Source organism: Suillus clintonianus (assembly GCF_016758775.1).
Source record: "Suillus clintonianus strain FC179 chromosome Unknown DEU56scaffold_49, whole genome shotgun sequence".
Classification (NCBI taxonomy): Eukaryota; Fungi; Basidiomycota; class Agaricomycetes; order Boletales; family Suillaceae; genus Suillus; species Suillus clintonianus.
In genome coordinates, this window is record NW_024539273.1 from 88,841 (window position 1) to 110,662 (window position 21,822).

Sequence of the window (21,822 nt, forward strand, 5' to 3'; positions counted from 1 at the left end):
TAATGCAGACACTGGACAGCCACCAAGACCAGTGTAAGTATGTTCTACTGTGTAGTCGAATGATTCTGATAAAGCGATTACTATTTTGCGTTGAAGTTTGTAAATTTATTTGCATGTAGCTCAGCCGGTCGGAACTCTTCCATCAACGGGCTTCCAAGTGGTTCGAGAAAGTAGGAAGTGATACCCTTAAAATTGTAAGTGCTTACCGAAAGCAGTTCAGGCGCGTGGCGAAGCTTAATCCCACAAATGGTTTAAGAGATGCACGCACCTGGTACAAACATCCGAGGGCGGGACGACCTATACAGGTGAGAAGAAAAATGCAATTGATGGATTGCGAATCCAAATTGTGATGCTGGACAAATGAGTCCATAAGTGAGAAAATGGGTGTGTCGCGGTATATAATTCGCTAAACCTATCAAGATAGAGTTAGCGTCAACAAATGAAAAGACATAATACGAGCTCACAGCTTGGGAACTGCCTTGTATCATACGAAGACAGTGATAGCCCCTCTCTTCTCGTCCATGACCCACTCCCCATCAATGAGCTGGCTCACATGAATGTGCCCACATCCGCCAACAGGGCAAGACCATTCATATTCAGCTTCTACATTGGAAACTTTTGCTCGACCCTTCCCGATAGTCTTTGCTTTCACGGGTGGGCGGGGAGCAGCTCTAGATCGCACGCGGGATGGGCCAGGGCCAGCGGGCGAAGGTCCAGATGGATGAGATGGAAGAGGGGGACGGGGACGAAGACGTGAGCGAATAGAGGAGAATTCAGGTTCAGGGAATATGTTGAAGATATCGGACTCTGTCTCCTTGCCTTTTCCTTTCACAGAGTGGGTGGAATAGGCACCAGGTAATTCGAGTTCGTCTGTCCCCTTTGCTTTGCCTTTGCCTTTCACATCAACAGTGTCCAGCAAGTCTGAGATGACAAGAGGTATCGGCTTCATCAATTCCTCCACGCATTTTCCGTCCAAAAGATGTCCACATCTTAAACCCCACAGTCTTCTCTTGGCTCTGTCCTCTGCAACATCAGCAGCTCCCAGCATCAATGGATCATGACACCGAGGACAGGCAAGCATAGTCTCGCCAGAACGACTACTGCTTGAGCTGGAGGAACCGGGGCTATCGATATCGAAAACAGGCGCAGATGTCATGACTGATAACTCGAAGTCATGCGTAAAGCCAGATGCAGGCTTCATGGGATGGGTATACTCCGGTTTATAATCAGGTTCAGGAAGCCGCCCTGGGGCATTGAAAAGACGGAGATCACCTCGCATCAGCCGGTCACCTGGCTCATCATGAAAATCTGCAGCCCGGTAGTGACGGAAGCCATCATCATCATATAGCTCGTCTTCTTCATGACCAAAGAAGTCTAGAGGGTTCCACTGCATGAACACATCCGCTGGGATACCGAAGACTCGGCGGCGGCGGTCGACGTTATGTGATCGTGCGGGGGGTTGCTCGAAAGCTGCTCTCGCACGTTGAAGCAATGCACCGCCAAATCCCATCACAGGAACGTGGTGTGATGGTGCAACGGCAGGAGCGGGTGCTGGAGGACGCTCGATGGGCGCTGGGGCAGGCCTGATGTTCGTTTCGAATGGAAAAGGCTCGGCATGGGGAACCACCAACCCAGGAGCTGTGGGAAATGGAGGTGGTCTTCGTCGCATAGGTATAAACCTCCTCGGTATCTGCGGAACAGGTGGTATCGCATCAAGCTGTGGTGGGGGTGATGGTGAAAATATGGGCGCTCCTAAAAATTGTTCAGGAAGAGATGATGAAAAAGATGTGTAGGACTCACTGTGAGGTCTGGGAGCAGGCCTGGCACTGACGAACTGTATATCGTCATCATCGCTGTCGTTTACTGTTATAACCTCTCGCTCGATTGGCACAGAACGACCACTCTCCGATACCCTTCTTCTCCGAGTAGGTGGTCTCGATCCGATTCGAGCTACCTCCTCCACATCGAAGAGGTCGACGTCGATGATTTCAGGGGATTCATGACCTCGTTGTTCTGGAATAGCAGATATTGGACGTTCAACAATTGCTAGGGACATCCGGAACTGCAATATTAAGGGTCTTTTGGTCTTTGTCGTCGTTCTAGGTTAAGCATCGGTGCCACTGTTCACAAAGCGATAAATGGGTGTTACATAAGCATAATGAGTGCACGGGCCAATGCCAAACAGTTGCCAAATTGTGGCGGTGTATAAATTCTTCCTGTGGCTGATCTTTTTCTTTCTTCATCTGCATCATGTTCTGTAAGTATCAATCTCTGTCGTTTTATCATCTAAAGGATGACTTTATTCTCTTCCCCGTCCTACACGACCATGCCGAGAAATAGAGCTGTTCGTTCGCAACGAACACGCGTTCTTCGGAGCGCACAGTGTACTTGCCAGTGCCATTTTGTCTGATTTTTTCACTTTGATCTACTCGTTTTCGTTCTGTTCTGACCGACTCTTCAGTTTTATTTATGTCCTCGTTCACCCCGTTGCATCGTCCTCTAGGTGAGAATCGATCTACATTCAAGCTTTGCATCGCTGCGCCAATCCATGCACGATGAAAATTTTCCGTTATTCGCAGTTTCCACTTTAGCGCCCTCCGCCAGGAGTACTCCCCCAATACTGAACGTTTATACTCCCCCTCGCTGTGTGAACCCAAAAGCATAGTCGAGCGTGGGCCGTCCTTGTGGCGCGCTGAACGGGAGGTGGGGGTCGGCGCAATGAGGGTATGCAGTCCTTCCAGGATGTCTGATCTTTCACATGGCGCAGCGTGCATTGTTCCTATAGAAATCCAATGCTTACTATTTTTCCAGGTTTCCCCAAACAAGTCCTATTTGTATGTCGAGTTGCTGCCTTGTCTTCTGTAGAGCTATACCCGTCATCGACTATCAATATTTTTGTGTGCTGTCTTTCCGTTGTGAACCATAAAAGCCTTTTATGATCTACCAATTGCGTCTGCAAACTTCACCCGCAATGGTCGTCAGCGCCATGATCTCACCTTGTGTTTACCTGTGCCCGACCCGAGAGAGGAAGGTTTCTACCAGGCGCATGGGGGCGAGCAGCTGTGCGTGCAGTTGAATATCCTGGTCCAGTGGCATAGCTTATCTGATTATTTATCAGAGATGATAGATGATACCTATTTTACGGTTGTGTTACGACCATGGAATCTGTCAGTTGTTTTTTTGTCTCAGGCATGAATTGGGCCATCAACGATTCCCGATGGGTGCCTTTCGACTGCACAGGATAAAGGTGACCCTAGAGAACAAATTGATCCCTTCCACTTATGGCCCGCACCGAGATTCTTGCTTTCTGTAAGGAGCACGACATGACCCTGCAGGCTTGGGCACCCTCTGGGAACGAGATTCAATGATCCCGAGATTGGTACTCTGGGGAAGTGATACGACAAACAGCCAACTCCAATTTTGACTCCCTGCAGAGTGTTGGCCTGTGTTAATGTCGCGTACACTGCTTTTAAAGAGCAGAATTTGTGCCGTTTCGTACGTCAGCATCCAAGCAAAGAACGAACGATATCAAACGCGAACGTGTGTCACATCGCATTGGAAGGAGAGCGCAACAACGTGGAGTCCGAAGAAAGGTGCGTGGCCCCTATCACCATTAGGGTGCTGCTGAAAGTCGAACGTGACGGCCGAAGGATCGGGGTGCGGACCCTGCTAAGGCTGTATCCAAAGGAAGAACACGTGTATCAGCGTTTCAAATGCACATGAAGAATCGAAACTCAAGCAAAGATTTCTAGCGATCGGTCATCAATCTCACCAAGGGGGCGGTCATCAGTTATCTGCATGCGAGGTACGACGCCAGTTGAGCTTGTAACGGATCTTCAGTCGACTTTAGTAGATATAACGCTATGATGGTGGCGTTCATCACCACAAGGCTGTACTCTGAGGATAATGAAACATTGTCCTCCGATCGCGCGTTCCTTTGACAAAGTTACGCAGGGTCCTTGAGCGCTAATTGACACACTCTTGGAGCGATTGGTCGCTACTCATCTCAACATGATATCAGCGGGCCCATCAGTCACAGCAGGAGTGCAGCTTATGCCTCGTGTCTCAACAGTGCCATAACGCGGAACCCAAAGAAGCACCGATGACAGCAAGGAGTTGGACAACTGGTGTGCCACGCTGCGCGGGCAGGTGCCCTATGAGGCTTGGTGTAATCCTGTCTTTCAAGAGTGTGCCTCGAACCGGATCCAACTTACTCCCACAACAATTTGATCATGCATGTATCGTCATGCCCGTTGGCCTGTCAGCCTGACTGTACTATGAAAGACCGCACGTTGTCTCTTATCTGAGCTTCCTTGCAGATGACGCGAGCTTCGTTCACGGATCGCGTTCCGGTATTATTGTTTGCATTTTGGCTTTCCAGAGCCGCCTCGAACTTCACGTTACCGGATCCAATGACCTACTCCGAAATCAAGATCTGAAGCCTGATTGGATGCACTGGTACGTGGCTCGCTCCTCTTGTCAGTCTGACCATATTAATCCGCATGTTTTTGCCTACCGGATCTTCCCTGGGGGTAGCTGTAAACCCCGTTAAACATACCTCCTTCGTTTGTCCTAGTGCACTTTGGGCGCTCCGTTCAATTTAACTACTCGGAGCCTGTGCGCTACCCAGCTCTAGGTGGACTTGGGTTCCGGTGTTTCGAAGGATCCGGACCATCGGTGCCAGCTGTCTGGCCTGGCGCACTTTCACCCGCCGAGTTTATCTGTCCGAAAGTCGAATAGAATAAATCCGACAATCGCCAGCTGTACGCGAAAGATTTCATTTAGCAAAACCGATTGCATCTTGACGCAATGGAATGATCGTCGCGGCCTACCTCCCAGCAGTACTCTTCGTACTGGACGTTCAGCAGGCACACAATCCCGATATAACCTTCGGTTCATCCTCTCTGATATCAATCCCCAATGCCCATTTGCCTCGCACCTCAATCCACACCGGTTTTGTTGATCGATGGCGCTTGTTGGAATGAAAAGGGCTGACAAAAAGTTCGTTGGCCTCGAGGAGCCTCGAGGCCGGCACCCTCGCTATGAAGAGTGTGGAGAAAAGAAGCTCCGCGTGATATCGGATGTCATGGTTTCTTGTCGAGCCTTCATGATTAAAGCGATCTCTATCATGTTCAGCAAGCAGTTGCGCCATGGACGTACTAAACCATCCTGAGGCGCACACCATATACCAAGAGTACACCCGTCCGCCACCTTGCGGCCTATTAAATCCGATGACATTTGTTTCTGGCAGATATTCCCTGGGATTCCTCACCAAGTCAGCCCTAGATGGGCCAGCGACATTTCCGGTAAGCTTTTGATGCGATTTTCGAAGCAAATGCTTGATCACACGCATAGATCGTTCCTGATCGTGAGTCATATTGTCGCGATACCACTGCTAAGGTCACGTTCGTTCTTATTGAGAATGCGACAACAGGGGTCAATCTCCCCATTGGAAGTCGCCGATCACCCTATGGTTCATTCGGGATCTTGCTGGGGCTAGGAAAGATCTGATGACGTGGTCAAGAGTAAGTTTACCCATGACTTGCTTTCCTAACTCATTCAATAGTGAGCAAGCCTGAGAGACACATGACATGATATTCGACGCGATCACGGACGAAGGAAGCTATGACTTATGGTCCGCAGTCGATTTCATCACCCGTGGGACGACTGCGCACGTATTCATGAAGCACAAGTCTCTCCTACCGTACCATCTCGGGGCTCATCATTGGGCCTTGATTTTCTTGTGGAATAATGCATGCAGTGACTTGGCAGGGTTACAAAGCCGTCTATCGGAATGCGGGGAGGCGATGCCCAGAACAGTCCAGAACTCAACCCGCGAGCCATGGAAACCTCAACCAACAATAGCCCAAGGGTGTATAGTTATGCTGTGTATGATTTTAAGTCTATCATAGGATCAGTGCGGACGGCGAACTAATATGTCCTTTTGACTCCGACATCATTTAACAGCTATCCACACGAGTACAGACTGCTCGGATCATCGAAGCAGCGCAAGCCCAGCGAACCTGTGAATGAGACCACAGCTCCGAATATACGACGATCGCTGCAGGTTTGCCTAAACCCTTCCGGTACTACCTTACGAGAAAAGCCTGGACATCTATTTTTGCATAGATGGAACCAATACTGAACTCACTGCCAGCATAGGGCAACGTCTCACATAAACGGCATATTATTAAAAGACAAACTCATCTTTCAAATACGGGATTACCGTGACTTTGATAAGAAGGGGGACGGTGAGGGCATATGTAGTCACCACCTTAATTCCAAATTCGCCGGGATGCAGTGGTGCATGCGAATTTCTCGAAGGCGCGCTGACCTACATTCATCCCTTGTATCGATGACATCTTTTACGTCTTGGCCTACGCCGCAACGTCGGTTTCCTATGGGAACGCGTGAGCGAGGATGGTAGGCATTGCATACGCAGTGGGACCTCTGGTACTTACCCGCGACGAAGTCGCTTGCCGTGGATCACAAAGAATCGATGCCCGCGGGCGCGGGGAATTTGCGCGGATATGAACTAATACTTATGAGAGGCCGGGCACCCGCACACTCGTGAACTGTGATCGAACTCGGATCAGATTCAGACACCTAGCGCTGGAGATTATAACGAAGACGGCACCAATTGACACGATAATGGTTAGGAGAACGAGGTATTCGATCCTTCGGACAGAAGCGGGAACGTGGATTAGTGCGCACTGCACGGTGAACGAGTCGATCCAAAGTTGATCAGATAAATTACTACTGCTGGCATCGCGGGGTCGGTATAAGGGAGTAGTAAACGTTGAGAAAGCCGCTGGCCAGCTGCAGTGCTAAGTCCTGGAAAAGGCTCCTAGCTCAATTTGAGCCGGGTCTTTCCATGTAAATTTCCACCAATTAGAATTGTTCAGCCCTCACAAGCGAGCGTCAACGTAAAACTTACTATACTGTACTAGTAACTTGGCTTGTTCAACTCTTCAAACACTGAGAACCAAACCTTGCGGAGTCATTTGGACGGACCAGAATGAGCTGTCCATAGGTACCCGTTGGGAAGAGTTCGAGGAAGGATGCGACCTTATTTGGGAGAACGATGCCCCCCGAAACGGTCCATTTTGCAGTGTATCTCAGGCCAATCTCACTTGGCTCCACCTCCAGATCTCTCCATATCTCGGTCAACGGCGCTGATGGGCCACCATATCAATACACGTAGAGAGAGTCCTGAAACGAAAAGGCCGCTGGTCAGATATCCAATTCTTTTCTTTTCTTTATGTTTCCTTGCTTGTGACGCTATTTCCAGGAACTACAAGCTTGTCGGCGTTCTCGTAATGATGTGGTCATTAGTACGGACTCCCACCACAGCCGGGAAGAGATGCGAAGTACGCGGCGATCACACATTGTACGTCGATTTATCACCTTTAAGTATCTGTCCATTGGCGCCGATATCTGAGATGAAACACTCAAATACCCTTCTGCGATTCTCGAGCACCCACCCGAACACCCAACATGCTAGCTCAACGCATGCTCGCAGGTCCTTCCGCTTCTCTTTGTTCTTTGTCTCCCTTTGAGCTGCTTGATACTCCCATACTCGAACGTATCGCATTCTACTTGGCAACAGCTCGGTTCATTGGACCAATATCGGAATTGGTCCCTCTCTTGTGCACTTCTCGCACTATCAACTCGTCACTCAGTTCTCGCAGTAATAGTCATTTATATTCTCAAATCTTTTGTCAAAAGTTCGATTCAGCTGCAGTATTACGTCGCCTGTCATGGGGACGCACTACTGTTGAACGCATGTCTGAGGAGCTTCGCAAGCGCAGTACCATATTAACTCGTATGCGTCATTGGAACGCGGAACATTTTGCCTATCTTCAGGAGGACCTTTGGGCGGTCTATCTCATGATGCTCGAAAATGATGGTAAAAATATGGCTCAGCTGTGTATCTGGGCAGAGCTTCCGATGTGGATAGCGGATGTCATTGAAGATAAATGTCAAGTTCCTCGAGAGCATCCGCTCTCATGGGTTAACGATATCGAAGGCACCTCATTGGTCCTTTGGCTCCTGTGGATGAGCAGCAGCAAAGGTCAGCTGCTGGCATGCCAACCCTTATGTATGTTTTGACATTTCCATCAGGGAGCGTCAAGAATGAAGACCCTAGGGTACGCAATAAAATATTAACTAGGCTTGAGCCTTTCCTTGTCCAAGGACATCGAGTGCGTATCACAATTCATTAATCGTCCCTGAGTGCCCACATGTAACATTACGTGCAGTTCTCATCTGCGTACGCTCCCGATGCGTTCTTCTATCTGCCTCTTTGTGCAGAAACCGAGGCTGCAATCCCATGTACGACAGGTCTGCCGCTTCCCATCGCCCGCGATTTTGTGCACTATGGTCGAAAAATTAGGCTCGCTGCACCGCCTTTGATACCAGCTGCCCTCCTGAACTATGTAGTCAGGTTGGAGGTGCGTTTAGATGATAATCCATTGCCGTCCGCAGTGGCGCAACTTCCCGAGACGAGGGCGCAAGCTACTGCAATGGGATTGTCTCTTCCACGGCTCACACAGGAAGACGTTGTAGATTTCCACTTTCACACCCGCACAATTTTTTTCGGGGACTATAACGGCCTTGGTAGCGAGCGCCTTGATAGTGAATGGTTTCGAATTGTATCATGCCATGATCCGTGGGCTGTGGATCGGCCACTTCGAGGAGTCTTCTACCATCTTGGGTCATTAACTGGACACTGGAATGGTCGCGCTTTGGTACGTTCTTTCACGTATTATCGCCCTGAAAGTTAATCAATCCCTGTTGAAGATTCCGTATATGCAGGCTCACATTGACGCTAACATGCCTAATCGACGACCCTCAATACATGGCATGACTTTAGCACACGAGCGTATATCTTGTGTGTTCAAGGAACATCATTGTTTAATCCCCGACGAACCCATTTCTGCACCTGTCGAAGCTCATGGGTGGGGCGAGGATATCCTCAACGCTTGGTTGCCTCGTCGGCTGGAAATCAAACATGGAGTTGTGAGTTTTTTCTGTGTTTAGTCGTGCGCAGCATTAAAAATATAATAAATAGGATAGCTTGACACTGCATGATCCGGAGGCTGGGAGGACCGTACGCTATGAAACATATCATGCTGATCGCGAAAACCCTTACTCCAGACCGTTCAAGAAGAACTCCGAATGGCATCGTGATTCAATGGTTGTAGGCGAGGATTCACAGGACGAACTGGACGATGATTATGAGGAGGTCTGTGAGGAAAGATCTAGTGGCGTTACTGACATTATCATCACGGGAGAGGTCAGACCTCCTTTCACCTCGAGGTGATGGAACCTGACAAATCCGTGAATTTTTTGCAGACGTACGATCGCGAGAGCCCAGCGTGGGGTTCTTTCTCCTTCATTGGCCGAGTAAGACCATGGGATGGCTTCGTTGTTCTGCTGCGGCGGCCAGTACGTGAAAGAAGGCCTGATTTGCGTCATTCATTTCAACTGATTCTTTGAACCAGACACATGCTGCCCATGCGTACCACGGCCGCTGGATATTCAAAGGTTACATACATGAGCGCAGTCTTGTTGGGCGCTGGCGTGAAACTGGCACCCCAGTCGACCAACTAGGCTATGAGGGTGGATTTGTTCTTTGCAAGGTGGATGAAACCTTCATGGATGTGGTTTGAGTTTGCGATGACTCGGATGACTTCGCCCTGCGGCATCTGGGGTGTGTTGTATTATGATCTTCATGTAGCCATATGCTGTACATCGTCACCTAATTGTATTGCCTAGCATGCATTGTATCAGGATAGATGAACGCCGTCGTGGCTAACCATTCATTTCTGACTACTATCCCAAGTCATAATTCCTTTAATGGATCACTTAATACATATCGGATGCAATGCATTTATCGTGGTATTCTGACACCACAAACATAAGCACCACAAGCGAGGACTCAAGCTGATCCTGTTCGTCTCTCGATAAACCCTCTGACGTTAGCATGGCCCTCCAGAGTACCAAAGAAGCACCGCTTGGCCGCGTTCTCCCAAAGCACAACATCCAACTGTTTTGCATACGCTAGCACGTATTCATAATCGGCTTGCGACGCGAAGTCTTTGTAAAGATAACCTTAATTTGTGTTTCAGCTGGCGTGAGAAGAGTAGCAGAAAGACGATCCTTACCTTCTGCAGATTTCAGCCGGTTCCTCTCAAGCTCCCAGAGCCTAATCTGGTCCTGTACAGTCACAGGCAAAAGGGGGTTCTATTCAGGGGCGGTGAGCAACGAAACCGCCCTGTGAGGATGGTTAAATAGATACTCACGTTCTTGCGCATCTGTGGATGTGCATGCGTTGTTAGGTAGCTAATGATCTGTCGACGGCGATCAGGCTCGTTACCCAAACTCGACTACAATCAGAAGAGAACACACCTGGTCAGCCGAGATTCCGTTGCCCAGTGCCTTGCGTACACTTTCACGCGTGAGCATTCCCACAACCAAGTTCGGAAAACGGTATTTCATCGTGATGAACAAATTGAGGACAGCCGTCTGCAAGGGGTTGTCTTCCAGCCGCCGGAGACATGTAAACTCAAGTGCAAACATTCAAAAAAATAACATACCTGTATACGCATAAATCCGATAGTTGGTTTCTAAAACAATGAAGCCTTGTTGCGCGGCCCCTGAACTTAGAGCGATCGTCCCTGTACCGTCCGCCGTGCGGGAGCCACCGGTAGAATGCGAGCTCGGTAAGGGAGGTGATGACGAAGTCAAAGTTGTTGCCAATCGTGTGGGACTGAAACGTTTTGATGAAGTCTGTAGGCAGTGGAGCACATTTCGTGAAATGTGCCAAAGATGGTAAAACTAGACGGCTCCATACCTTGCGCTGCCACACAAGCCCATAGTCTCGAAGGTCTTCAAGCATTGCCTTCTGTGTTTCACTCAAGGGTTCTGTCGAATATTCCTGATACCAAATGAACGGCGCCCCATCAGCTAATTGGCGCGACCACATTATATTTGCCTCACCCGACCTAGATCCATGGTCGACAGCATAAATAGAAAGCTAAGCACTTCCACGAGGTCCATTTGCCTCTCCTGGAGATAAGTCAGCGTCACCGAACACAACGCCTCCTATCAGCTGGGAGCGCACCTCTGCCATGTGCAAATATTGTAACAGCAAATTCCAAAGTTGGTCATGAGGTGAGTGGAGGAGGAACTGGAACCCCGATGAAGTAATTTGTAGAGCTGGACCACTATTGATAAAGAGTAAGCACACGGAAAAAAATCTTCACACAGAATACACCCACTGAGCGGTGTTCATCAAACAACTCCGTTGAAGCAAGTACAAAACTCCTTGGGAAGGTTTGGTAGGATTTTGACCTTGACCAGACGACACCATGTAGTGAAGGATAGTCTACGAAGTTGTTAGATTACTTTTCACTAGTCGGTCACTAGCTCACCTCCCATCGTTCGAGCGCGTATGCGTCTAAGTTTTCAATGTTCGCTGACTGTCGTTTGCCGTCCTTCTCGGCAGGGACTCCAAAACTTCCCGTATTACCTCTTCAAAAATTTATTGGCATGATGATTGTGCTTCATTTATAATTCCAACGCACCCTCCTGTAATAGCTTGCCTCAAGCTAGATTTGAAAGTAGGGTTTAGCGCTAGTTTAACAGCTGAGTTTTGGGCAATGTGGAGTCCAGTCATGACAGCAAGGGCAGAATCGTACGCGCTGGGTGCATGCTCATGAGTATGAAGCGTTCGCAGCCCATAAAAACGCACTTCTTTCCCTCAGGAAGGACCCAAGCAGACATTGTCGCTGCAGAGAGGGCACTTTCCAGCCAGAGTAGGTTCATTATGAGCTGCCGCTCAATTGGCCCGAGCAACCTAGAAAAGACGTCAGCTTAAGCATACACACAATACAAAGATCCATCACCTAAATATTGAAAGACATGACGATGGTCGCTGATAGAGGCGAGTTAACGTGGTTTGTGACTGGGATTGAAGAAACGGAAGGAGTGGATGAGGCGCATGTTGAGGCTCGATCACATCTGTGCTTTGCAGCGACTGGACAGGCATCCTCAATTATATTCTATCTCGGGGTCATGGAGGACCAAGCTTAAGCTCAAGGAAGGTGTCACCGTTGCAGCCGGCAGCGATGAACGGCGAGCATAACGAGAACGAATTTAGGGTTAGGGTCATGTCACGGTGGCGGTTCCCACATTAATCGACACTGGTTGCTCAGTGACTCACTCAGTGAGTCACCTAGAGGTCACCGGGCTCAGTCAATTTCGTCATGTAGAGCCTCGGACTTGAATGGTCGACCACTCGTCTGAATACCCAAACCTTGATACCCTCATCCTCCGGCCTAACTCATGCATTGTGCACTTCTTGCCTCCGATGTTGAAAGCACTCGAAGCCCCTTCCCTTCGTCAGTAGGAGCTCGTTGGACCGGGCACGGGCTGTAAGAGAAACCCGAATACCAGAGGCCGCCAGACCTCTAAGGCGGGAGGCGACGGCTCATCTAACATCGAGGACCGACTATGCACGGCAACCCCATTTCGCCAGGACCCTTGGCACTCTTACCGACCTTAGTATATACATCGTCTTCCCTGCTCACAATGCAGAGGGCCTAATTGAATGGCTTGCTGTAATTGCCTCTTGTTGAGATCGTTCGTCTGCAGAATGCTTCGGACCCAGACACCATCACCTTGTTTGTCAAGTCGATTCTGGGTGCTTGGCGGCCCTGTGCTACATTGGTGGCATTAGGATACGAAAATACATCGTGGGCACACCTCCAGCACTTAACGCTAATCTCGCCATCATCTGAATTGGTTACAGGCGCTGTTGCAGTTGCTTCTAAGCGGAGCCAGAACATGGAAAGAATAATTCATACTAATGAGCAATCAGCGATCACCCCCGCTGTCCCCAATGATTTTACAACCAAGTTAATTTGAAACAAGACCTCTGCGATCACAACCCAGACTGAACCTATCTCCTATAGCTCGCTATCAGTTTCCATCCAAACGACACGGTTGCGAATGAGTAGCAGTAGTGGCAGCCTTGACCTTGGAGTTATCTATGCAATATCGTGCTAGCAACCAAGCATACGATCAATTCAGTTCGACTGTCACTCCGATCAAATATTACTGCAGCCCGAAGCCTATCAATAGTACTAGCGTGAGCGCTTGAACCTTGGCTGACATCGTATTAGGCAGTACTACTGCATGCCAGCGTTCAATACGACTTCGAGGAATTCCCCAGGAACTGCTATCAACCCACCACCATTTATTCTATAGGACATCTGTTCCCTGCATATAACACTTCACCTCTCAACTAAGCACCTTAAAAACTGATGGGCCTGTATTGCAAATAATCATCTGACAAGTATCTGTGATATTCCATCATGCTGGTACTGTCACAAATGAGGCGTAGGTATTTGTTAATCCCGAAGTGCAATCAAAGGGCGTTTAGAAAGGACAGCTTGAATTAGCTGTATGTCTCATATGGTGTACCTTGCAGGTTCATTAGTCAAGGGTGCGTTGAGGATGAATTATGCAACCCACCTGAAAAGCGGACTGGCATCGCCCATGTCCTTGAATTCGTATCCTCTGTCCTCTGTGATATTTTCTGCCAGACACAGTGCTTCTTTCTTTTTGTTCAGCCGATTATAGTCCAACATAGCGAAGACGCTCATTATGATTCTGTTACAAAAGTATGTTATCATGTTGCAGTTCGGAAGACTGATGAAACATACGATAGAGAAAGGAATCCCATGATGGTGCCATGCCCTATGTGGAAACGTGGCGGATCCATATAAATGAAGGAGGAGCAAACACTAAGAAACCCATGAGCGAACAGACATCGTGTATTTATGATACTATGACGCACCCTCCAAGGTTACTAACGCCAATGACCATCGCTAGTACAACTCCACGTTTTAAATCGCCTCCTGCATTCGAGCCTGCCCAAGCAAGAACCACTGCAACGGTTGGAAAATTTCCCGCAGCAGCCAGACAAGCTCCAGCGTACGACGGGCCCGCCCGTACGCTGCAATATAGTAGGATATATCCCACAAGAGATACAAGAGCGCCGCCAATGATATACGGGCCACGAAGATTGTGCTTGTCAGAATAGATGCCAACTATGATTGTTCCAATAGCGCCAGCAACAAATGGTGGAACTACGAGCAGCTGGGCATTCGCAGCAGAGTAGCCAAGCTCGTTGATGATGGTTGGTGCAAAGAGCGAAATGGCATAACCAGGGACGAGCAACCTAATGAAGAACTCAGTTCATGTACGCGATATGACAGGAGGAGTGAGTACCCCATATAAATGAGCATTTGGACGTAAGTCTTGCAATCTTTTACAGCTTGCCAGACGAATTGAGTATCGAATTGAGTGGAAAGATCATTCGCATCCTGTTTGAGCATATTCATAATGTATAGTCTCTCTGGTTCGGTCAAAAACTTGGCCGTTTCAGGATACTAAGTAGTCGAAATAAACAAGTGACATACAACATAATTGTGAACTCACATCTTCCATATAGAAAAAAGAGAAACACGCGACGAGGACAGTGACTAGTTGGGCTCTAAGGTGAGCATCCAAATCGCCTCAGAACTGGCACGACTGACCAATGCCTTCCAAGCAGAACTAGCAGAGACCATGATTTAGTAAATTCTCAGTTTGAAAAAAATGCAAACATGCAATCCATTGCCAACCATGCAATCCTCCGACCCTAATTAGCAAATCAGTGGTGGTTGACAAGGAAAGCAACAACTCGCTGGTTTACCCTTCCATCCTCTCAATGCCATACCTGTATGCATGGCATGTGAAGGTAAATGGCAGGTCAATGGGACAACAAAGCGACTTACGCAAGGAGTCCGCCGAAGGCGACTATAATCAAAGATAAGTTTAACAAATATAAATTCGGGCACATATAATATTGCATACCTGCGACTGATGCTGCGGAGAAGAATATGGCAATGCGCTTGGACCGTTCTGAACGTGGATACCAGAGGCAGATGTAGTAATTTACTCCGGGAAATAATCCTGCTTCTGTCAAACCAAGAAACGCTCGAGCTCTGCCGTTATGGTGTTATAGTGATTGGCTCCACTATGCAGACACGCTTCACGCACACAACGAGTGATTGGTATGATTTGACGAGACACATAAGGGTCATCACAACACCCCACGCGACCATGATAGATGGTACTGAATCAATATTAGTTGGCGAGGAAAACAAGACAAAGGTAAGCTTACTCCAGCGCGATGGTCTGAATAGCTTGAGCGCGATGTTCCTATAAAAATATTGAATACACACTCGCTACTCTTGATGTTACACAAACGAGGGGACCTCAGCAAAGCTGTATGGGATCTAAAGTAACTCAGCACCTGGTGGAACATGCGTAATACATGACGCACAAAAAAGACGGCTGCAGCAATGTTATACTTGAAGCCGGTCAATTTCAGGTCTGTGGCCATTCCAGCAACCGTCGCGTTTCCTGATGTCATGGGCTCAACCGCGATCGGCAGGAATTATGCGGTTTATGTTCCAACTTACCAATATTGGCCTTGTCTCTGAAGGCAGCGTATAATGTGAAGCAGCATCAGACAGCACGGGCATTCAGCAGACTCACAAGAACGACAACAAGAAAAATATTGTCACGAAAGGTAATAGGTGCCAATCGATCCTGCGCAGAATGCGCGCTCGTTCTCTCGGATTCAGGACAATCTGCTTTTCGGAGTTCGGCTCAATGCTATGATCGTATAACGAACCCATGGTGTCCGCGATAGTACAGTTTGAGAGGAGAGACTGGTTGGGTGAGCGCCTTATCGTCCAGAGACAACGGGTATTAATATCATAAATGTCCTGAGCGCCAGTGGCCCAGTCACTTACCACCTTTGAAACCAATTTACCAAACGAGTAGGTGGACGATCGAATGCGGTGCCAACACCTTGGTCGCCATGATAGTGTGATACATCACACCTACTTAAAGTCTTGTTAGAGCACACCATCCGCACAGGCAACATCCCGCAGCATCTGGAACCTGGACTGCACTTGAAAGGGATATAGAGTGTGGAACACTCTACCTAGTGAGGCCTAGTTCACTGATTGCAGGACCCAAAATGTTCAAACAACGACGGAGTGATACCGTGGCGTTGCGCCCGTGTTCTCTGAAGTAAATGACATACACTGAATAGGCTGATGCCATTGTATCGCTCCATAACACAGTACTTACTAGCTAGATACTATGCGGTGCGTGTCCGCGCTTTTCGTTTCAACCGCACTATGGAATTCCTTGTGAATCATCCAAGTTTTTTTAACCACACACGAATCCGATTTTAGATGAGCGATAAATAACTTGAACTTGGCGCTGATCTCGGAGCATGGATCACATCATTCCACTGTTCCAGCGCAGCAAATACCGGGCGCATGATGCGCGCATCAGTGCCATGTGGTTCAAGCATGAAGGGATCAGAGATGTTGCGAAGTCGACAGTGGAAAGGGCAATGCCAGGCGGCATGTCAGGAAATTTTTCGTCAGAATTAAGCCTCTCAGACCCCCAGGCGAGGGGTGGAGTAGCAAGCTTAGTCAGCTACTCAACGTTCGTAGATGCTCCGCTCGATGAGTCTCGCGATGATGGTGTAGTCTAGCAGCAACCACGCCTACACTATGAACACGAGTGTACTTATCGATCGTCCTCTCCCATTTAATATCTACGTCTCAGTGGATGATGATTCACGAACCCAGACGCTGTGCACAGTGCACTTTCAGTTCAGAATTATCGTGCAGTTTGTTTATCATGCATACCTCCGACGCATACCTGTTCTACCTCCTTCCAAACCTTCGCAATTCTGGGCCATTCCAATTGCTTGAGCGCTGGTATCAATACATGGACATTGTGGTCATAGGCGTACATTTTTGTCCACCGCCACAGCCCGCCACAGTCGAACCGTTGCTCATGATGATGCTCGACATTGAAAATCCCCCGCTCCCAGAAAACTTCCCCATACCCGGGCCTGACATACACCAAAACATCGAATTTGACAACAGGGCCGTCTGCGTCTTTGCACGCGTTATTGGTATCAGCCCCAGACCTTACCTGTTCTCCACATGGCGATTCAGTCAGAGAGGGACTCGAAGGGGCTATCCCTCGTCTGGGTGCCCCAAACTCTAATCCTCATCCTCCGGCCCAGCTCATGCATTGTCCAGTTCTTGCTTCTGATGTTGAAAGCACTCGAAGCGCTTATCCTTCGTCACTACGAGCTCGTCCTCCCGTGATCCTGCTCACAGGGTCAGCGGACAGCAGAGGAACTGTTTGAGTAAATGGTTTACCGCAATCGCCTCTCGTTGAGATCGTTCGCCTACAGAACGTTTCGGACCCAGACACCATCACCTCGTCTATCAAGGCATTTGCAGGCGCTTCGTGCATGGCACTCGGCGGCCGTGATATTGCCTTCGTTTCCTGTGCCTTTCGGAGTGTATCTGGTGCCATATGAGACGAAAATACTTTATTGGCGCAGCTCCAGCATCTGACGCTCAGATCTCTCCATCGCTTGAATCGTTGAGAGTTGTATGCAGCTGGCTCCAAGAACACGAAAGAATAAATTCACAATGTATCGATTGAAGAGTCTAATAAAGTGTCTCCAAGCTTCTTGAAATATTATCAGAAATTGCAATCGCTTGTTTGTGAATGAAAAATACGTAGCGGCAGCCTTAAGAGTCGATAGAGGGCCCAGGCAACATTTGGTGCAAGATCCGGTTCGAAAAGCAGCCGTCATTTATGCGGCGCTGTGAGCACTGAGCCTGAGGCCTAGTGAACCTCGACTAGCATCGTATCAGGCAGCAGCTACTTCCAACCCATCGCCCTTTAATCTAGACGCTTGTTCCCTCCATACACATAAAACACCTCCCAACTTGATTTTTGGCAAGTCACTTACAAATTGGATCATTCACATTCACAATTATACGCAGCGCACGCCGGATCATGGTGCTTAGTACTGCTCGAGAATTGGCGAACAGTGGTTTCTCCCATAACATGGTTCCTGAAGAATTGCTTTCGACCCTTCGACAAGAAGTTTGTGCGTTAGAAAGTAGAAGGAAAGACCTGTTGGCCCGCCTTGAAGAAACGACCACGTCGCTCGTCGAAGTTCAATCACTTTTGACAAGAAAAACGGTGCAAGCACATACAATTCAAAACCTTCTTGCACCCGTGTCTCGTCTTCCAGATGAGGTCCTGTTGGCTATATTCGAAGAAGCAGTGCGAACTCAGGAGCAAGGACAAATCACACGGACGGAGATAGCCATATCCTGCACTTCGCATCACTGGAGACAGATTGCGGTCAATGCCCCTCGGTTGTGGAACAGCCTCTGTATCAGGGCAGAGGTTCCTGTCGCTGTTTCACAAATCTACATTTCCCGCTCCGCGAGCATTCCTCTTACAGTCGAATTCCGTGAACGTGAAGCCGCTTGGCCCGGCGCAGATAAACGTAGCATGGCACATCTTGGTTGTGCTCTTGATGCAATAATGCCTTCGGTCCCTCGTTGGCGGCGTATAGTCGTTCTGCACAGATCTTACCCGTACTTTACGCATGTCTTTCGGGAACTTCGAAAGGCACCCCCCTTGAAGATGCTTCAGAGCATTTCTATGAGATCACCGGGCGTATGCGGACCATGTCCGCTGTTGCTTGGTGAATCGGCTCCAGCCTTGGAGTCACTTGAAGTTGAAGACATGCCCCTTCCACCCCCAGTCACGCAGACTTTTGATGCTGCCCGTTACAGCGTTGCAGGGCTGACCACGTTGCGGTTGCGTGTGCGTGGTATGGGAGCTGGAAGCTCCCATGCAGCAACCGATCCCTCTGCTTTCAGAGCATTGATAGGTTCAGCCCCGATGTTAAGCACCCTGGAAATCTATGGACAACCCATAAACTTTGGCCAGGAGAGAGTCAATGACGAAGACATTCTTCCCCTGGAGATTCCTCGTCTGCGCACTCTGGTCCTTCATCCAAACACGCAGTATCCTCGCGATTTGCGTCACTTTATCTCGGTGATCAAAGCACCAACTCTCCGTCACTTTGAGCTAGTCTATCCTGACAACGCTCCGCCTGGACAAGATGTATCCGATCTTCTATTTGACCCTTTCCCACTAACCAGATTTCCTTGTGTGGAGACTGTGCGTCTTCATAAAGCAGTTAACGCGGACACAATCTCGGCATTTATGAGTGCGTTCCCGGTCGCGACTCGCATCAAACTCGGCAATTCGGATGCTAGCTGGCTTTTCGGAGACCTAACTTCTAATAACACGCGCAGTTCGCGGACCTCATCGCATATCCAGCACCTCACTGTCATTTCTCCACTTCACAACACATTGCTACAGATGTACAAGTGGCTTCTCGGTGCGACTAGCCAAGCCCATCGGTTACCGATAATAACACTAGAAGGGCCCATCCGTGTTCTCGACTGCCCTGAATTTCTTACCCAATTTTCGAAACTTGCGAGCTGCACGGAAGTACGGCTATGCGGCGTTGACCTCTCCACGTTGGGGTAGATCGCTTGGCGCACGCGTCTATCATATAATTAGTTAGTTAGAGGTATGTATGCGCCTTGGCCATTCAGTGATACTGATCATGTACATATCTGTCTGCAGCCTGTTCCCCAAGTCGTAGCCCTACGCTGTGAATACAATAATACACGAGCAGCTTGATATTCAAGCGGTGTAATTCCTTTCCAGCCTCAAGTGTGCAAGATTGAATGTATTTTCGGACCATCCCTCCCATGTTCAGCTGTTGATTTTTACTTCATGGACTCCTTAACATGTCATCTTTGATACTCTAGGGAATCATTGCCACCGTCAGATTTCGCATTCTACATACTTGGATAGGCTGGAAAACCCGCGTTTTCATAGAATGCCTGCCATCCGCCTGCTGAGGGACTGTGAATGCGAGTCTAGGTGATCGTGGCGTTTGTTCCATCGGACAATTTCGGCTCAGGATATGAACACGAGCTAGCTTCACAGCAAGAATAATGATGAAAGCCGCGAGTTAGGCTCGTTGCTTGTGGACTTTCAGTGACACGCAGAGACACACTCGCGTAACTTGCCGAGCAGGCTGTTGGATAAAAGGTTCGAATGATGATGATATAGAAGTGAACGATTCAGAAGAACAACAGGTGAGCCCCCTTAATCATTGTTACTGTGGTTGCTATCGGTACTCAAAAGGCATTGGTTCCGGTCAGTATGTCCGACAACGGCCTGCTGCGCTCTTTTACCATGTCAAGACCTTCGCAAAGACCCTGCCAACCCAGTGTTGGCAAAGAGCTTTTTGAAGTGCTGCAATCAGAGGCAGCCCACCTTGAAAGGAAGGAGCTAGAACTCACATCACAAATCGGGGCTCTTTCAGAGGTTTTGGTCTCTGTTCGTAGCGCGCTGTCTGCAATACGCACTCGGGCAAGCGAATGCATAAAGCGCATTTCTCCGGCTACTCGCCTTCCCGATGAGACTTTGCTTGCAATTTTCGAGGAAGCAGTTTTGAGCCAGGACGTGTGCTCACGGAGAAGGGTTGAAAGCGCGATATCATGCGTGTCGCATCGCTGGCAAAGGATAGCTCTGCACACACCCCGGCTGTGGACCCGGGTCTGTGTCACCCCTGACACAGACGAGTGTGGCATGAAACTACACCTCTTGCGATCCGCTGCACTTCCTCTTGATGTGGAAGTCTGGGGATGGTGGGATTACCGGGATTCGTTCACCAGGCCTCATCATTTCGAACATACCCTAGCTGCAGTCCTCCCGTCCGCGTCTCGCTGGCGTCGTATCAAAATAGGCGCATCCTGCGACACCATTCTCACGAGTCTTTCCTTTATTCTGCGTGCCTCCGGGCCTTTCGACGCACTTCAGCAAGTTGTCTTCAAAGCCCAGCAGCCCGGGCAGATATGTCCCACGACTCTCCTTATGGGAAAATTAGCACCCAACCTTCGGTCCATTGATGTCGAAAACCTAGTTCTGACAGCGCGCTCCCCTTGTTTGCACCGTGATGATGATTTTAGCTGCTTCATGGGCGTAACCCATCTTACTCTTCGACTCCATGAAGGAGATGCGAGGGCTCTAAAGACGATTACGGAACTTCAAGGCTTCCGTGCATTGCTTTTGCGAATGTCCAATTTAACCTCCCTTTCTCTCTACGGAGAACTCATTCATGTCACAAACCTCGAGGACGAGGGCAACATCACAGTGCCTCGTTTACAGACCTTGATTCTTCATCCTAGTACTATCCGGCCTCGCTATTTGCGGAACCTCGTTGCGATGATCAATGCCCCAGATTTACGACACTTTGAGCTTGTCTACCCAGACAGCTTTACTCAAGGCCAGGACATCTCTGATCTACTTCTCAATAAGGGATGTGAACAACCCACACCAAGATTCCCTGTAGTTGAACGTCTCGTATTAAACAATGCCGCCAGTATCACTGCGGCTGCCGCGTTCATCCAGGCTTTCCCAGGAGTCGATCAACTGACTATTTCTGGCGCCGACGTCGGGATCTTCAATCAGCCAACCTGGGAAGCGACCGGAGGAAGTTGGAGAAACATCACAAAACTGGCATTACGCTCTTTCCAACCGGATCGCCTGACCCTTGTGGTTGATTGGCTAGATGTCATAACTAGCAATGGCGAAGCTCAAGCGCCATTGGTCCAGGGGCCAATAACCGACTGTCCCGTTATTCTGCACCTCTATGAGGAGCTTAAGCGCTACACTCAAATCGAACTGCTCGATTCAAAATAGCTCTCTGAATAGTGTCCCGAGGGGATAAGGACATACGCGTACAAGAATGCGTTTCTTTTTGGGTAC

At 48.9% G+C, this 21,822-nt stretch overlaps 6 protein-coding genes across 6 annotated transcripts; 3 read left to right on the forward strand and 3 right to left on the reverse strand.

Annotated features, from left to right (window-relative positions):
- Positions 1 to 29: 29 nt before the first annotated feature.
- On the reverse strand, positions 30 to 2,133 carry DEU56DRAFT_423097 (uncharacterized protein). The gene is made up of 3 exons (XM_041346158.1): positions 1,801 to 2,133; positions 465 to 1,752; positions 30 to 412 (listed from the first exon to the last, which is right to left on the reverse strand). Exons 1-2 carry the CDS (start codon positions 2,054 to 2,056, stop codon positions 485 to 487), a joined length of 1,524 nt encoding a protein of 507 aa, XP_041207089.1. The 5' UTR covers positions 2,057 to 2,133; the 3' UTR covers positions 30 to 412; positions 465 to 484.
- Positions 2,134 to 7,512: 5,379 nt separating this feature from the next.
- On the forward strand, positions 7,513 to 9,501 carry DEU56DRAFT_739187 (uncharacterized protein; the record flags this gene model as incomplete). Its single annotated transcript, XM_041348710.1, has 6 exons — positions 7,513 to 8,074; positions 8,125 to 8,204; positions 8,262 to 8,750; positions 8,803 to 9,021; positions 9,074 to 9,298; positions 9,358 to 9,501. 6 exons carry the CDS (start codon positions 7,513 to 7,515, stop codon positions 9,499 to 9,501), a joined length of 1,719 nt encoding a protein of 572 aa, XP_041207090.1.
- A 257-nt stretch (positions 9,502 to 9,758) lies between these two features.
- DEU56DRAFT_811630 (transcription factor Tfb2-domain-containing protein) lies at positions 9,759 to 12,169 on the reverse strand. Its single transcript, XM_041353561.1, has 13 exons — positions 11,913 to 12,169; positions 11,759 to 11,863; positions 11,592 to 11,708; positions 11,439 to 11,538; positions 11,286 to 11,392; positions 11,129 to 11,231; positions 11,005 to 11,073; positions 10,859 to 10,942; positions 10,602 to 10,794; positions 10,414 to 10,544; positions 10,308 to 10,355; positions 10,170 to 10,248; positions 9,759 to 10,116 (listed from the first exon to the last, which is right to left on the reverse strand). The coding sequence occupies exons 1-13, from the start codon at positions 12,053 to 12,055 to the stop codon at positions 9,944 to 9,946; spliced, it is 1,452 nt and encodes a 483-aa protein (XP_041207091.1). The 5' UTR covers positions 12,056 to 12,169; the 3' UTR covers positions 9,759 to 9,943.
- A 1,149-nt stretch (positions 12,170 to 13,318) lies between these two features.
- Positions 13,319 to 16,029, reverse strand: DEU56DRAFT_423410 (MFS general substrate transporter). The gene is made up of 17 exons (XM_041346159.1): positions 15,616 to 16,029; positions 15,540 to 15,556; positions 15,401 to 15,480; positions 15,325 to 15,353; positions 15,239 to 15,276; positions 15,115 to 15,190; positions 14,929 to 15,059; positions 14,850 to 14,871; positions 14,768 to 14,791; positions 14,683 to 14,713; positions 14,610 to 14,628; positions 14,512 to 14,555; positions 14,302 to 14,462; positions 13,868 to 14,251; positions 13,734 to 13,814; positions 13,543 to 13,680; positions 13,319 to 13,491 (listed from the first exon to the last, which is right to left on the reverse strand). Exons 1-17 carry the CDS (start codon positions 15,756 to 15,758, stop codon positions 13,479 to 13,481), a joined length of 1,431 nt encoding a protein of 476 aa, XP_041207092.1. The 5' UTR covers positions 15,759 to 16,029; the 3' UTR covers positions 13,319 to 13,478.
- A 1,551-nt stretch (positions 16,030 to 17,580) lies between these two features.
- DEU56DRAFT_811640 (uncharacterized protein) lies at positions 17,581 to 19,676 on the forward strand. Its single transcript, XM_041353562.1, has 3 exons — positions 17,581 to 17,907; positions 17,979 to 19,570; positions 19,627 to 19,676. Exon 2 carries the CDS (start codon positions 18,019 to 18,021, stop codon positions 19,525 to 19,527), a length of 1,509 nt encoding a protein of 502 aa, XP_041207093.1. The 5' UTR covers positions 17,581 to 17,907; positions 17,979 to 18,018; the 3' UTR covers positions 19,528 to 19,570; positions 19,627 to 19,676.
- A 243-nt stretch (positions 19,677 to 19,919) lies between these two features.
- On the forward strand, positions 19,920 to 21,756 carry DEU56DRAFT_981617 (uncharacterized protein; the record flags this gene model as incomplete). The annotated part of the gene is made up of 2 exons (XM_041359848.1): positions 19,920 to 20,147; positions 20,214 to 21,756. The coding sequence occupies exon 2, from the start codon at positions 20,215 to 20,217 to the stop codon at positions 21,754 to 21,756; it is 1,542 nt and encodes a 513-aa protein (XP_041207094.1). The 5' UTR covers positions 19,920 to 20,147; position 20,214.
- Positions 21,757 to 21,822: the final 66 nt, after the last annotated feature.